Source organism: Oryctolagus cuniculus, chromosome X (genome assembly GCF_964237555.1).
Source record: "Oryctolagus cuniculus chromosome X, mOryCun1.1, whole genome shotgun sequence".
In the NCBI taxonomy this organism is placed as follows: domain Eukaryota; kingdom Metazoa; phylum Chordata; class Mammalia; order Lagomorpha; family Leporidae; genus Oryctolagus; species Oryctolagus cuniculus.
This window is the reverse complement of record NC_091453.1, coordinates 1541707-1557530: the sequence shown is the minus strand read 5'-3', so window position 1 is coordinate 1557530 and position 15824 is coordinate 1541707. Positions and strand designations below refer to the sequence as shown.

The 15824-nt window shown below is 43.7% G+C and overlaps 1 protein-coding gene across 1 annotated transcript in view; it reads left to right on the top strand.

Moving 5' to 3' along the window:
* PIR (pirin) overlaps positions 1-15824 on the top strand; it is a 96787-nt gene that overhangs the window by 60066 nt on the left and 20897 nt on the right. Inside the window, exons 6-7 of the mRNA XM_002719917.5 lie at positions 1763-1847; positions 15748-15792. Coding sequence (XP_002719963.1) covers positions 1763-1847; positions 15748-15792 — 130 coding nt within the window. The remainder of the gene's footprint in view (positions 1-1762; positions 1848-15747; positions 15793-15824) is intronic.

Genomic DNA, 15824 nt, shown 5'->3' with positions numbered 1-15824 from the left:
TGCAGGCTCACAAATCTGTTATCTTTTTACAAATGAATGTTTTTACTGAATGTAAGTCTTTTATAGAATACAATATATGCACATTAAAGTACACAAAGCAAGTGTACAGCTCAGAGTTTTTACGGAGTGAACATCCCCAGGAAACCAGCAGTCATGCCAAGAAAAGAGAACATTACCAGCCCTCTGAAGCCCCTTTATCCTGGCAGTTAGCAGCCTCCCCAAGGCAACCACTTTTCTGACTACTGACCCCACAGATTGGTTTGGCTTGTTGTGAGCTTCAGAGAAATGAAATCATACTGAGTGTGATCTTCTCTGCTTGCCTTCATCTGCTCAGTGCTATGCTGCTGAGATTGGTCTGAGTTATTCCATGTGGTTGTCTTCATGCGTGCTCCTAGCTTTGTACTATTTCCCAGACTAAATATATATGTTACAGTTCACTTATCCATTTTCTTTCTTTTTTAAAGAAAAGATTTATTTATTTGAAAGGCAGAGTTACAGAGAGGCAGAGGCAGAGAGAGAAAGAGAGAGGTCTTTCATCCTCTGGTTCACTCCTCAGATGGCCACAATGGCCAGAGCTGGGCCGTTCCAAAACCAGGAGCCAGGAGCCTCTTCTGGGTCTCCCACATGGATGCAGGGGCCCAAGGACTTGGGCCATCTTCCACTGCTTTCCCAGGCCATAGCAGAGAGCTGGATTGGAAGTGAAGCAGCCAGGATTTGAACCGGCACCTATATGGGATGCTGGCACTGCACATAGTAGCCTTACCCCCTATGCCACAGTGCCAACCTCTTATCCACTTTTTTATTAACAACATTTGGTATATGTCCAGTTGGGGCTATTATTAACAGCACTGTTAAGATTCTTACACATGTGTTAGGTATAAAGCAATGAGTTAAAATGTTGTGTCCTATATTATGCCTATTTTTATCTGTACTACATATACCAAGAAGTTTTCCAAAGGGTATGTATCAAGTTACAGACCTACTAGAAATGTATGAAAGCTCTAGTTACTCTACATGCTTGCCAAACTTAATGTTATATGCTTTTTCATTTTCATGTTTATCTGTAAATTAAAAAATAGAACGCAACCACTGGACTTTGTGATAAATAATGAGACATAAAGTTTATAGCAATAGTGCTAACCCTTTGGATATTGATCTCTATCAATGATTCAAGATGACATTATATTGAATTACAAACTGTACTTAATATTGATGGAATCAAAACCACTGCAACAGAAAATCCTGCAAAAGTTTGCCTTTCTTGCATTTGAAGTTGTATATTTCTCAAGCAAGAAGTGGTACACATCCTGTTTTTTACAAGAGGCCAAGCTAAAAACATATATATATGTAATATATGTGTATATATATGTATATATATATATATATATATACACACATTTGGATATGAGATAACCTACCATTTCAAGTGGAAGGCTGGAGGTTAGAAAGTTGGAGCAAATATTGGGCAATAAATTATTAACATTAGTCCATATTTGAGAAAAAGCTATAGAGAGACAGCTGTTATCCTGAAATTAGCCTGTCAACCATACTGTAAAGGTAGAAGGGCTAACTTCTAGACCATACCCATAAGATGGTCTGTATTTGTAGCCCACCTGGCCTTTAACAGCAGTTAAAGTTAACAGCTCCCTAGGAGGGACTATAAATATAATGGATCTAGGCCAAGGCCTGTTATTGAAGGGCCCAGCTGAGGCAAAGAACCTTATTCTTACAAGAATGCTAATGGTTTCCTTTTTCTTTGTAGTCCAAGGTTTTTACTCGCACACCAACCTTATATTTGGACTTCAAATTGGACCAAGGAGCAAAGCATTCCCAGCCTATTCCTGAAGGTATGAGGGGTTCTGGAGTTTAGTAATCATATCAGGGGGAGGGATGGGAAACAAAGGACTGCTTTGTCTGGAACATGCTTGTTTCTGAAGCTCAGCACCAAGTTCTTGGACCTTTGTGTTTAACAGTGTTTAAATTAGCAAATACTGTTGGCACCTTCCAAGTTAAGGAAATCAAGGGAGACTCACAACATTAGAGCTAGACCTATTGGGCCACACTCATTGATTTATAGGTATGGACACTAAGGCCCAACACATTAACTACTTGCTCAAGGCCACGAAAAAGACTTACCAGACAAGGCAGGGCGTGTAAGGTGTCCATCTCCTGATTCTGGCACCTGATGACTCGCAGTGTTCTTGCAGGCAGATTCAGACCTGTGCTGCTTACGAACAAGCATGTGCTTGATTGAGATACAGGTGTTACTTGCTAGAGATATTGTTATAGAAACCTCACCTCTAAGTTGACATTTGATTCAAATGAAGAGTCATTAGAAAACTCCCAAGTATTTAAAGCCAATTTTATTTTAAAAAATGATTATACTCAAGGTCATTGGGCATTAGCCTTGGGCCCATTATATTGTTCTTTTGTGCTTTTTTTTCTTTCACTCTGGCTATTTTTAAGTATGGGAAAATATTAGATGAACTCACTCACACCTATGCCTGTACTATCCATGATTTTTGTAACAGTACAAGCAGGAGCACATGTGCTTTGACTTTCGAGCGCAATGTTTTTTTCCTTGAATTTTGCTTTTGCTGCCCTCAGATTCCTTGTGCTCCTTTATTCACCCATAGCAGTTCCTCCTCTCAATGACCTTGACTTAAATCTTGCTGTATTTCTCTCCATATTTTTTTCTATCCTGATATTCTTTTTGTGAAAATATATACATATATAGGATTATCTTGTCATCTTTTTACTGAAATGGAATTGTATGATAAATACTTTTTCTATCTAATTTCCTTCCCATTCTACTCCTATGGCTCCTTTCAATGCTGATATTCAACTCGTGGGTTCACTACGATGTCTTTAGCTGTTCCCCACCAATGGTTACTCAGTTGTTCCTAGAGCTTGGCTGCTGCAGACTGCCAAGAACACCCTTGTACATGTCTTTTCCCATATGGGGATTTATTTAGATGAGACAGGTTGCCAGGGATGATCACATCAAGTATATATGCATATTTAATTTCAAAAGGCATTGTCAAGTTGCAATCCTAAGAGGCAATCACTTTCCATCACCAGTATAAGGGGTACCAGTTTCTCCATCATGACCCCACCAGCAGAAGTATATGGTTCATGTGCATTTTTGCTTTGCTCTTAGCCATCACCCTATGTTGCCTTATGAGAGACTGTGTATCTGCCCATTTACAAAGCTGTGCTTGTGGTTTACTTTGTCATTATGAAATTTAAACTTGAGATTTGCTTTCAAAAACATTTTTGAAGGTATTCAAAAGCAAGCAGCTTAGAATGCACGGTCAGCCTTGAGACTCTGTAAAGTACTTTAAACAAGTCTGTTGTAAACCCAGCCATGAAGTGAAAGAATCTGTCTTTTCTAAGACATCACTTCCAGTTACAGGGTATTCGTTATCTCTCTATCTCTCTCTCTCCCCTTCTCTCTCTCTCCCCTTCTCTTTCTCTCCCCTTCTCTCTCTCCCCCCTTCTCTCTCTCTTTCTCTCTTTCCCTCCATCCCTGCCTCCTTTTGCATTATGTGACAAATCCAAAGTTTGAGGTTTCTCTGTCCAGTGCCAGGCAATTAATTAATTCAAGTATTATAGAGCACTTCTTATTTGCAGATTTCAGTCTTAGCTGCCTGTAATTAGGCACACTGGATGATAGAGTTATGCTGTCTAAATCTTAGTATGAAGTAGTTCAAGTAAAGGTCACCACCCCCCCTTTTTAAAGCCACCTCTGCAGAGTGAATTCCATTATAAACTCCAAGGATTGTCTGAATTCATTTTATTTGGGTGCTTTGTTGCATCAATTATTCCTTGAAATGTGTGAGCCATTGGTTGGATCCTGGACATATTTTATTTATAATATTTTGATTGTTGTGTTACTCATGGTAAAAGGATTTGACAGGGATGTCTGGGTTATGTTTGCTTTTGGCAGAAGCTTTGTGTCTAACTAATTTAATGTTGACTTGTTTGTTTCATTACCAGACTAATTGGATAGAAATAGAAGCATACACTGCTACCACCCCATCCCTGATACCACGAAAATGCCTGTATCCCAAGGGAAGTCCACTTAAGGGAGACTGGAAATATTTCTCATGAATTGGGCCAGGTTTTATCTGAATTCCTTCCCGTAAATAGTATTAGAATTGATTTTTGCCATCTCTGTTTCCTTCAGGCTAGGCACATTTCTGTTGGCTTGTGCTAATCTTGTAGGAAACAGATGTTTCGTGCAGTGATGATTTGGAAGGCAGTTGATATCAGGAATTGAGCTGGACAGTGCATCACTTACAAAGAATCCCATTTGTTGAGTCTCTGACAGTACCAGATTCCTTTCACATTGACCCCACATTTTTCATATTAGCTCTTGGCTAAAGAAAGAATAGTAGGGTGTTTTTGTGTGGTGACTTTTACCATCTCTTGCAAGGCAATCTGATTTTCTTTGCACTAAGCTGATATACAGATAAGACTGTTATCATTCATTGTAAAGGGCATAAACCTGTATTTCTAGGAAAATAACAATCTTTTTCAAGAAAAACGCCTTCTGGTCCTCACGTCCCCCTTGTCTTCTGATCGACTGCATCCTGTTTGTTTTCTCCATCTTCCTTCACAGCGCCTCTCCTCATAGGTACTTAAAAGCATGATCTGGAATGTTAAAAATGGAGAATTGTTATAGTATGGAAAAAACTTGACTTTGAGAGCCTTTTTGCTTCTCTCACCTTATAACTTTTCTTTAAAGTATATATAGATTGGGGCCAGCGCCGTGGCTCACTTGGTTAATCCTCCGCCTGCAGCACTGGCATCCCATATGGGCGCCGAGTTCTAGTCCCGGCTGCTCCTCTTCCAGTCCAGCTCTCTGCTGTGGCCCAGGAGGGCAGTGGAGGATGGCCCAAGTGCTTGGGCCCTGCCCCCCCATGGGAGACCGGGAAGAAGCACCTGGCTCTTGGCTTCAGATTGGCGCAGCGCCAGCCGTAGCGGCCATTGGGGGAGTGAACCAATGGAAGGAAGACCTTTCTCTCTGTCTCTCTCTCTCACTGTCTATAACTCTACCTGTCAAATAAAAAAAAAAAGGTATATATAGATCAATAAACAACATTTTGTGAGAGAACATATCATCTAACTCTCAGTGGTAGGCTGAATAATGACCCCCCCCCAAGATGTCCAGGTCCAAAAACCTGTGGACGTATCATGTTACAGTGAAAGGGGCTTTGCAGATGTAATCAGCTAGATTGCGCTCCTGAGGTGGGGAGGGTAGTCTGGATAATCCAGGTGTGTCCAATGTTACCGCAAGAGTCTATGTAAGTGGAGGCGCAGACAGGGAAGTCAGAGTGAGGGAAGGAGGTGTGGCCGTAGAAGCAGAGGTCGAAGCGATGTCATGGGCTGGCGCCGCGGCTCATTAGGCTAATCCTCCGCCTGCGGCGCCGGCACCCCGGGTTCTAGTCCTGGTCAAGGCGCTGGGTTCTGTCCCCGGTTGCTCCTCTTCCAGTCCAGCTCTCTGCTGTGGCCCGGGAAGACAGTGGAGGATGGCCCAGGTGCTTGGGCCCTGCACCCCATGGGAGACCAGGAAAAGCACCTGGGTTTGGATGGGCGCAGCACGCTAGCCGTGGCAGCAATTTGGGGGGTGAACCAACAACAGAAAAGGAAGACTTTTCTCTCTGTCTCTCTCTCTAACTCTGCCTGTCCAAATAAAAAAAAGCGATGTGATGATTGGTTTTGAAAATAGAAAGGGCCACAAGCCAAGGGGCGGAGGGAGCCTCTGGAAGGGGGAAAAAGTGCCAAAACACATCCTGCTCCAGAGCCTCCAGAAGGGGTCCTGGATTTTAGGTCCTTGACACCCACTTCTGGGCTTCTCACCTCCAGAGCTGTGAGAAAAGAAACTCATGTTGCTTCAAGGCACTAAGTTTTGGGCAATTTGTTACAGCAGCACTAGGAAACTAACACAGCCTCTTAAGTATTGTCAACATATTTTTGTGCTTCTGTGTTTACTTTCAAGAGGAAAAAAGGCAAGGAGCCACATTTTCCTCATTTGGTTTATAAAACAGATTTGACTGCCATGCATATGGTAGCTTTTTGGTAAATCATATTATGATATCTTTAAATAAATATTATTGTATTGGTTATCAATAGGCCACAGAACACGCGGCTCCAAATCTTAGTGCCCAGAACAATGCGTGTTGTCTCAGCATGCCTCAGAGCTTAGCTGTCCCCTCTGGCTCAGGACCCGCACAAGGCTGCAGTCAAGATGTCCTCTGGGGCTCAGTTGAGAAGGATGTACTTTGCAAGCTCACACTCGTGGGGTTGTTGCTAGAGTTGGCTCTTGGTTCCTTGCCACGTGGGCCTCTCTATAGGGCAGCTCACAACGTGGCCGCTGGCTCCAGCAGAGCAAGTGAGAAAGCATAGACGATGAGAGGCATGGAATCCAGAGTCCTTAGGTAACTCAATCTCGAAAGTGACATCCCCTAACCTTTGCTGTAGTCTCCTGGTTGGAAGCAAGTGTCCGGGCACAGCCCACAGAGAGAGAGGAGATGGCAGGGGGCAACTCCAAGAGGCAAAAGGCATGGGGACACCTCAGAGTCTGCTGCCACACTTAGGATCTTGGTTCACAGTGCCACGCGGTTTTCCAGGTGTGACTCAGCTATGAGCAGTGATTCTACCCTCCCCCTCCCGCTCTGTCTCATTTGTGATTAAAAAACGAGATGTGAGTAAGCCTGCAGAGACGCGTGGTGAGTTTTCCTAAGGGTTCCTGCCTGATAGCTTGGCAGAGAGTTGTTCTCTACTTTCAGGGAGAATGTCACAAACCTGAAGGATTTGTAGAGAATTTTAGATTTGGGGGTGTTTTCATGGAGAAAGCAACAGCTAATTTTGTTCACTGTATGAAACACATGATTTACTTCATGGATAAAAATTTAAAAATAAATGAGGAAATAGGCCGGCGCCGCGGCTCACTAGGCTAATCCTCCGCCTAGCGGCGCCGGCACACCAGGTTCTAGTCCCGGTCGGGGCGCCGGATTCTGTCCCGGTTGCCCCTCTTCCAGGCCAGCTCTCTGCTGTGGCCAGGGAGTGCAGTGGAGGATGGCCCAGATGCTTGGCCCCTGCACCCCATGGGAGACCAGGAGAAGCACCTGCTCCTGCCATCGGATCAGCGCGGTGCGCCAGCCGCGGTGGCCATTGGAGGGTGAACCAACGGCAAAGGAAGACCTTTCTCTCTGTCTGTCTCTCTCTCACTGTCCACTCTGCCTGTAAAAATAAATAAATAAATAAATAAATGAGGAAAAATAACTCGGGTAGTTTTTTGCAAAGCCCTCTACTCACCAATAGCATGTTAAAATACTCAGTCACGGGGCTGGCGTTATGGCATAGTGGGTAAAGCTGCTGACTGTGATGCCAACATCCTATATGGGTGCCGATTTGAGGCGCGAGTACTCCACTTCCAATCCAGCTCCCTGCTAATGCACCTGAGAAAGCAGCAGAAGATGGTCCAAGTGCTTGGGCTCCTGCACCCACATGGGAGATCTGGAAGAAACTCTTGGCTCCTGGATTTGGCCTGGCACAGCCCCAGCCATTGCAGCGATTTGGGGAGTGAACTAGTGGATGGAAGATCTGTCTGTAACTCTGCCTTTCAAATGAAATAAAAATAAATCTTAAAAAAAAGCATCATTTCTAGAAAAATATATTTTTCAAGAAACATGCCTGGTCCCAGATTTCCCAGTAGGTGATATGCTGATGTTTAAACCTATACTTCCTGCCTATAATTATATGTGTTCATTTTGGTTTTTGTTTTATAGTTTGTTAGTTGATTTGTTCACCAGGGCTCAAGAAAGTCCATTTTATTATTTATTTATTTAGAAATAAGAGATATTTTCTGTCTGTTGGTTTACTGCCCAAATGCTTGCAACAACCAGAGCTGGGCCAGGCTGAAGCCAGGAGCCCAGAGTTCACTCCAGGTCTCCCATGTGGGAAGTAGGGACCCACATACTCCAGCCATCACCTGCTGCCTCCCAGGGCATGCATTAGCAGAAAGCTGGAATCAGAAGCAGAACCAGGACACAAACCCAGACACTCTGGTATGAAATGCAGGCATTTCAAGTGGTTTGTTAACCACTGCACCAAACACCCTCGTTTTAAAGCCCATTTAAAATGTGCTGTTGCTCTGTATTTCCACTGTTCCCCAGGAGGGGTTTGCTGGATTGAATTAAATATGAAGGGAGAGCACACAGAGGACAATATTCCTGGAGAAGTGTAAGACCAGGTTGAGAAGCATCTACTTGTCAGGATGAGGAGTTCAGGCTTGTCCTGGGAGAACAGGGAGCCTGGAGGGTTTCAAGTGGGGCTTCTAGAGATGTCCAGTTCACTGTGTGTAGAAAATGGATTGGAGGTAACCAGTTAGGGGTCACTGCTTTCTCCTGTACAGTTTTATTTGAAAAGAAAGGATCTTTCCTTTCTTATCTTTAAGAAATAAATATGGCAACATATATGTCCATTAGTTTCATCCTTTGTGTGCTTGTGAATTAAAAAATAAAAATATTGAAGATGAATGAAAGTTCTCGAAATCTTGGAGGGAAAGGTATTAGTGAACAATTCATTCTAATGATGAGGAAATATACAGGAAATCCGAACTGAGGGACATTTTGTGAAATAACTAGTCTGTACATTTCATGGAAGAAAAACACTGAGGAACTGCTTGAGATGAAGGAAGATTAGATAGGACAGCTAATGGTAGTGTGGGATTCTGGCTTAGAAATTTGTTTTTCTTTTTTCCATAAAAGGGATTACCCCAACAGTTGACAGTTGATACAATTTGAAAATCTGTATATAGAGAATAGAATAGTATCAGTGTTAATTTCATAGTTTTTATAAGTACACTATGCTTTTGTAGGGAAATATCCCTATTTTTAGGAACTATAGACTGAAAATTATTTCAAGATAGAGGGTGTTATGTGTGCAAGTTACTCTCAAGTATTTCAAAAAAAGAATGACATTTTTATGGCAGGATAACATGTTAGCTTTTCAGGAATCTGAGTGATCGTGTATAGTCATTCTCAATAGTAGTTTTACTGTGTGTCTGAAATTATTTCAAAATAAAAACTACAAAATAATGTGGTGGAATGGAGGCAGGTGTAGGGAGGACCAAGCAATTTTGCCTTCTGCCCCAAGAAGCCAGGCGTGGCTCCATGGTGCGGCAATTGCTGTGTGCAGGCACTTCTGGGGTCGGGGAGGCTCTTAGGAATCAGGGGTGCTTCAGGGCTTGGCAGCCAGGATGACCGAGAGTTTGGGGCAAGTGCATTCCCTCTTCTGTCCTGTGTGTCTCTCTCCTTTCCCCAGAGCTGACCTCTCTTAGAGATGTGGTACGTCACGAGGTCCTGTTTGTCTGCTTTCTCCCTACATACATGCAGAAGGAGTAGTTGGAAGCTCATTGGAATAATGAAGCCTAAGAGTGAGGTAGAAGGAATATGATCTGGGTCAAAGCAAGAAATGTAGGCTGAGAAAGGCTGTCACTAGGGACATTTGCAAGAATTGAGAACCTCCCTGGAAATTCAAGCAAATGCCACAGAAAATGATTTACATATTTAAAAGTGTGGGGAGCAACTCGGACTAGACTGTTACTGGAATTAAGACTTATTCTATGCATCTGCTCTCCCACAATATGGCGCTGGGAGAGGAGAAAACAGCTTCTACGCAGCTGCCTCTTGCCAACTTGAGTGATGACCTCCAGGAGCTGATCCTGCTCCTGATTGGAGGAGAGCAGCGTACTCGGCGTGTGGGCAGCCGAGTTGGGATTGGCGGAAGAGGACTATAAAGGAGGAGAGAGACAACATGCACCAGGAACATCTATCTGAAGGAACACCTGTGCAGCCCCCGAGAGAGCCGCCCGGCGGTGTGCCGCTCCCCCGTGGAAGTGGGGAAAGTGGCAGGGGGAACCGCCCTTCCACGGAGGTGGAAGGGACAGTAGCCAACCCGGGAAGAACCAGCAGCAAACCCGGGGAGGGCCTAGCAGACAAAAGAACAGCGCAGGGTCCTGTGTTGTTCCTCCACGAAGACGGGGAGCGACAAAAAGAAACATTTTACATGTTTTGTATTTGGCTAGAAGTGATCTGACTTCACTTTGTTACTGACTTAACTCTCCTCAAGGGCCAGAAGGAAAAATGCCGTCTCCATCCCAGCTGTTATTTACCATTGCCCAAGGGAAGGGAAGAGCCTCCCAGCTGACAGTAGCTTGGAGACCACACTTGCAGAAGAAAAGCAAATGGGGGTGTGACCTCTGACGGAGCAGTGAGCGTTTGGGAATGGCACAGTTCCTGGTGCAGGGCCTGAAAAAGGGAGGAGAAGTAGAAGAAGAAAAAGATGCAAGGCCCTGAAACTTTTACACAGAGCTCTTTGCTGATGTAATCCTGCTCTTAGGAGAGAGGGAACTCTGATAAAATGTGGTTGTTGTTGAACATGTAATAAACATTCACACAATGTGGCACTGTTTCCCTTGTGGTAGCCTTAAGAAATGATACTTAGTGAAAATTAAACAAGGTTTAAAGCAAGCAGTGCATATGCATATGCCCTGTGAACTGTGTTGTTAACTGCCAGAGATGGACTCTGTCCTAATAGAAGACTTCTGCAAAGAGCACAAATAAGTGGATGCACTTAATAAGTACACTTGGCCATTCCTAGGAGCAAAAGTTTGGTCCTTCTGGATCATGTAGAAAAGATAAAAATGGAAAGAAAACAGACCTAGGCAAGTATGTGTGGACCAAGCTTCTGGTGGGAGGGTGAGGAGGAAGCAAAGAAGATGGAGGAGAAAGAGATTAGAACAATCAAAGTGGTCCCAAATTTAAAAAAAAGTTGATCAATTGAGAGCTTTGACATTTTGTCAAATGCATAAACAATTTTAATAGCTTTAACCCATGAAGAGGGGATTGGTTATATAAATTATGACAGGTCCTTACGATGGAATGCTATGCACTCTTTCCCAAGACTGAGTTACTTCTCTATGTTTTGACATAGAAAATTGTCCAAAGTTGAACACTGAGTTTGTTTTAGTTTCTTTTTTTTTAAAGATTTATTTATTTTACTTGAAAGTCAGAGTTACACAGAGAAAGGAGAGGCAGAGAGAGGCAGAGAGAGAGAGAGAAGGGGGTCTTGCATCCACTGGTTCACTCCCCAAGTGACTGCAATGGCTGGAGCTGCGCCAATCCGAACCCACGAGCCAGGAGCTTCTTCTGGGTCTCCCACATGGGTGCAGGGGCCAAGGACTTGGGCCATTTTCTGCTGCTTTCCCAGGCCATAGCAGAGAGCTGGATCGGAAGTAGAGCAGCTGGGACTTGAACCAGCGCCCATATGGGATGCCGGCACTGCAGGCAGAGGCTTTACCTACTATGCCACAGCGCCGGCCCCTGTTCTAGTTTCTAAGCAAATAATATATAGCACATAAAAGGAAGAAACCATGAAAGCACAAATACCAAATTGCTAACAGTGTTTATGTCAAGGTCGGTATGAATATTATAGATTTTGTTTCCATGCTCCACACATTCGCATCCTTAAAATATTTTAATATTTACCTGTCCTGGGTCCGGCGCCGTGGCTCACTTGGTTAATCCTCCGCCTGCGGTGCCAGCATCCCATATGGGCACCGGACTCTGTCCCAGTTGCTCCTTTTCCAGTCCAGCTCTCTGCTGTGGCCCAGGAGTGCAGTGGAGGATGGCCCCAGTGCTTGGGCGACTGCACCCACATGGGAGACCAGGAGGAGGCACCTGACTCCTGGCTTCGGATCAGCGCAGCGGGCTGGCCATAGCGGCCATCTTGGGGGGTGAACCAACGAAAGGAAGACCTTTCTCTCTGTCTCTCTCTCTTACTGTCTATAACTCTACCTGTCAAATAAAAAAAAAATTACCTGTCCTTTTGATAATAAAGAAAATGATCATTTGTGCTTTGAAAAGGTTCTTCAACAATTTTCAATGGCAAAACTTTTTAAAAGCAGAGAAGAAAGGGGGTTTATTGTGGAGTGTGATTGTAAGTCAGGCTGAATAGGCATAGGAGCACTGAGCAGCCGCTGGACCCGCCTGGCTGTGCCTTAGTTGTCTGGGTAGCTCCCCCAGCAGTGGGTGCCCACGGCAGATACTCAGTGAATGATGGTAGACCCGAGCTCTAAGGATGAAGTGTGTGGGTTAATAACAGAGACAAAGAGTGAGCGAATCGTGAGTGCATAGCATTACTTACAGATGGCTTCAACTTACTCTGTCTTGTAAGATCTCAGAGAGGGAGAACTGTGAAATGGAAAGATGAAGAAACACCATCTGGCATCCACCCAAGTGTGTGTGTTTCCCCATCCTTCACGTTTCTTAACGAGACTCAATTTGTGCTGGGTTTTTATCAATTATAGATGTTCTCTGTAGAGATGCTGCTCTCTTATGTTTCAGTCCATCCGTCGTCACAGCCGTATCATTGTCCTGTGTTTCTTCTTCCTCGCTCCCTCTGCCCCAGACTCCAGCCTCAGTCAGCCCTGTCCTTCCAGCGTTGAGCTCTGCCCTGCATTCCCTTTCCAGGCTTCCTTTTCCACTGAGGGCACAGGGGGGAATCCTAACTGTTTTGAGCTCGCCATTTCTAGGTTCCTGTCTGTCAGGGGAAGCACAGCATGTCTTTCAGGCCATGGGTCCATTCCATGACTATCTGTGAAATTAAGTGCAGGTACTGGGAGTGCGAATGGTGGGTTGTTGCTGCTTCTGATCTCCTGGGCCTGTGGCTCCTGGTGGTAAGCTGGCCAATGTTCTGTACCCTCTTCACAGAAACATGTACACACCTGAAAAGTTGTGTGGACAATTCCAGGGAATTCGCAGGCCATGTGAAACCCACTCATATTTCAAAGATTATACATCCCTGGAGCTGCTCTATCTTAGGACAGATTGAAAGACATGCGTTCACTGGAAGCTAGAATGGAATTATGTACAATAAGCACTATATTCATATTTGATACTACCTGGAGACACAACAAACTGAAGATGAAGCCTGACTGGAAAGTTGAAGTTAACAGCATGATGTCGGAACAGAAAGGAACAGTTTGTTTTGTTAACACAACATCTGGCATATAGATAGACAGCCAAGGGAAGAGTTGTTCATTGTCTGCTCTGGGTGGATCTTAAACATTTGGGGCCAAGTCATTCAGGTTTAGGGATGGGTCTGAGTGTGTGTGTATGTGTGTGTGTGTGTGTGTGTGTGAGAGAGAGAGAGAGAGAGAGAAAATGAGTGTGTGTGAGTGTGAATTTTTTTTGTTTGTTTTTATAGTAATTGTTTTGTTTATTGAAAAATGGCATACAATTTTGAGAAAAAGATCATTTTACTGAATAAACTTCTAAATTAAATTATTTCAGATTTATCACTAAGGATAAGGTACACAATCTTTGCACTTCTGCCTTCTCCTACCTAAAAAAAATAGATATCATTTGTTATATTTTAAGAATATAAATTGAATATTATTTCTTTTTTTTTTATCGTACATACTGATTTACTTTTTTTTTTAATTTCCAAAGTACGATTTATGGATTACAATGGCTTCCCCCACATACCGTCCCTCCCACCCACTACCCTCCCCTTTCCCACTCCCTCTCCCCTTCCATTCACATCAAGATTCATTTTCGATTATCTTAATATACAGAAGATCAGCTTAGTATACATTAAGTAAGGATTTCAACAGTTTGCTCCCACACAGAAACATAAAGTGAAAAATAATAGATGATTTTTTTTAAATGATGATGAAATCAGATCAGACCTATTGTCATGTTTAATCCCAGTGAGAGTCAAGTTGGGAGTTGATAATTTCTTTTTTTTTTTTTTTTTACAGAGGATCAGTTTAGTATACATTAAGTAAAGATTTCAACAGTTTGCACCCACATAGAAACACAAAGTGAAATATATTGTTTGAGTACTCGTTATAGCATTAAATCTCAATACACAGCACATTAAGGACAGAGATCCTACATGAGGAGTAAGTGCACAGTGACTCCTGTTGTTGACTTTACCAATTGACACTCCTGTCTATGGCATCAGTAGTCTCCCTATGCTCCAGTCATGAGTTTCCAAGGCTATGGAAGCCCTCTGAGTTCTCCGATGCTTATCTTGTTTAGACAAGGTCATAGTCAAAGTGGAGGTTCTCTCCTCCCTTCTTCTTTGAAGACCTGTTCTTTCCACTGGGATCTCACTCGCAGAGATCTTTTGCCAGAGTGTCTTGGCTTTCCATGCCTGAAATACTCTCATGGGCTTTTCAGCCAGATCCGAATGCCTTTAGGGCTGATTCTGAGGCCAGAGTGCTATTTAGGACATCGAGTGTGAATTTTAAACAGCTCACAGAATTTAAAAACTGTGAGAGAGAGAGAGAGAGAGAGAGAGAGAGAGAGAGAGATCTTCATCTGCTGGTTCCCTACCCAACAGCCAGGGCTGGGCCAGGCTGAAACCAGGAGCCTGGAATTCCATCTGTGTGGGTGGCAGGGACCCAGGCACTTGGGCCATCTTCCACTGCCTTCCTAGGCACACTAGCAGGAAGCTGGATAGGAAGTGGAGTAGCCAGGACTCAAACCGGTGCTCCCATATGGGATACTGGCTTTGAAAGTAGCAGCTTAACCTTCCGTGCCACAGTACTGACCCCTGGGGTTGCAGATTTTAAATCTTTTTTTTTTTCCTGAAGCACCTTTCAAAAACAGATTTATTGTACAGACTATTTCAAAGCAGAATGGAGAACTTTCTTAAGTGATGAAAATGTCCTCTATTTTGAGAGGGATGTGGAAGACAGGGATGATCAGAGAAGCAAAGTTCATGCATTTGTGGACAGACATGTGGATGAGAACGTGATCAAGATGACTAAAACTTCAATGGAAGATTTGAGTGGTGGATAAGAATGTTCACATGAGTTTTTTTCAACTTTTTACGTATCTTAAAAGTGTTCATAATAAAATGTTGGAAAAACTCATTTGAACTCTGCAGGTAAGACCTCTTTGTTAATAATACCTCCCCCTCTTAAAAAAAAAAAAGGCTCCAGAACTGAGAGATGCATTAAACACAGAACAGAACAATACCTGCTCATTCGCTCCCTAACTGGGTCTTCTGAATAGATGAACGTTAGCATCAGTGCAGGCAGATAAGGAGGGCCCAGGCCCAGGGCTGCTTTTCTTGCCCTCCATAGACTCATCCTTCACTCTCTTCCCATCCCAGCAACTAAATACACACAAATGCATTCAGTGCACCCTCTGCTGCAGCACTGTAGTGCTGGGTGGCCTTAAATCCTAAAATATATATCTAGGGGCTGGCGCTGTGGCATAGTGGGTAAAGCTGCCGCCTGCAGTGCCGGCATCCCATATGGGCGCTGGTTCGAGTCCTGGCTGCTCCACTTCCCATCCAGCTCTCTGCTATGGCCTGGGAAAGCAGTAGAAGATGGCCCAAGTCCTTGGGCCCCTGCACCCATGTGGATGACCCAGAAAAAGTTCCTGGCTCCTGTCTTCAGATTGGCCTAGCTATGGGCATTGCAGCCAATTGGGGAGTGAACCAGCAGATGGAAGACCTCTCTCTCTCTCTCTCTGCCTCTCCTTCTTTCTCTATGTAACTCTGCCTTTTAAATAAATAAATAAATCTTTAAATATGTATATATGTAAAAGAAAATCAAGGATTTCATCTCCAATTTTGCTTTTTATCTATGTGATAGATCTCGTTGTTCTTTTTCATGTCATGGGCACTGACATTTTAATGTTGCTGGTCCCTTTGCAGGGTGGACAAGCTTCATCTACACCATATCTGGAGATGTGTATATTGGTAAGTTATGGGTATGTTACTTTGGGTTCAAT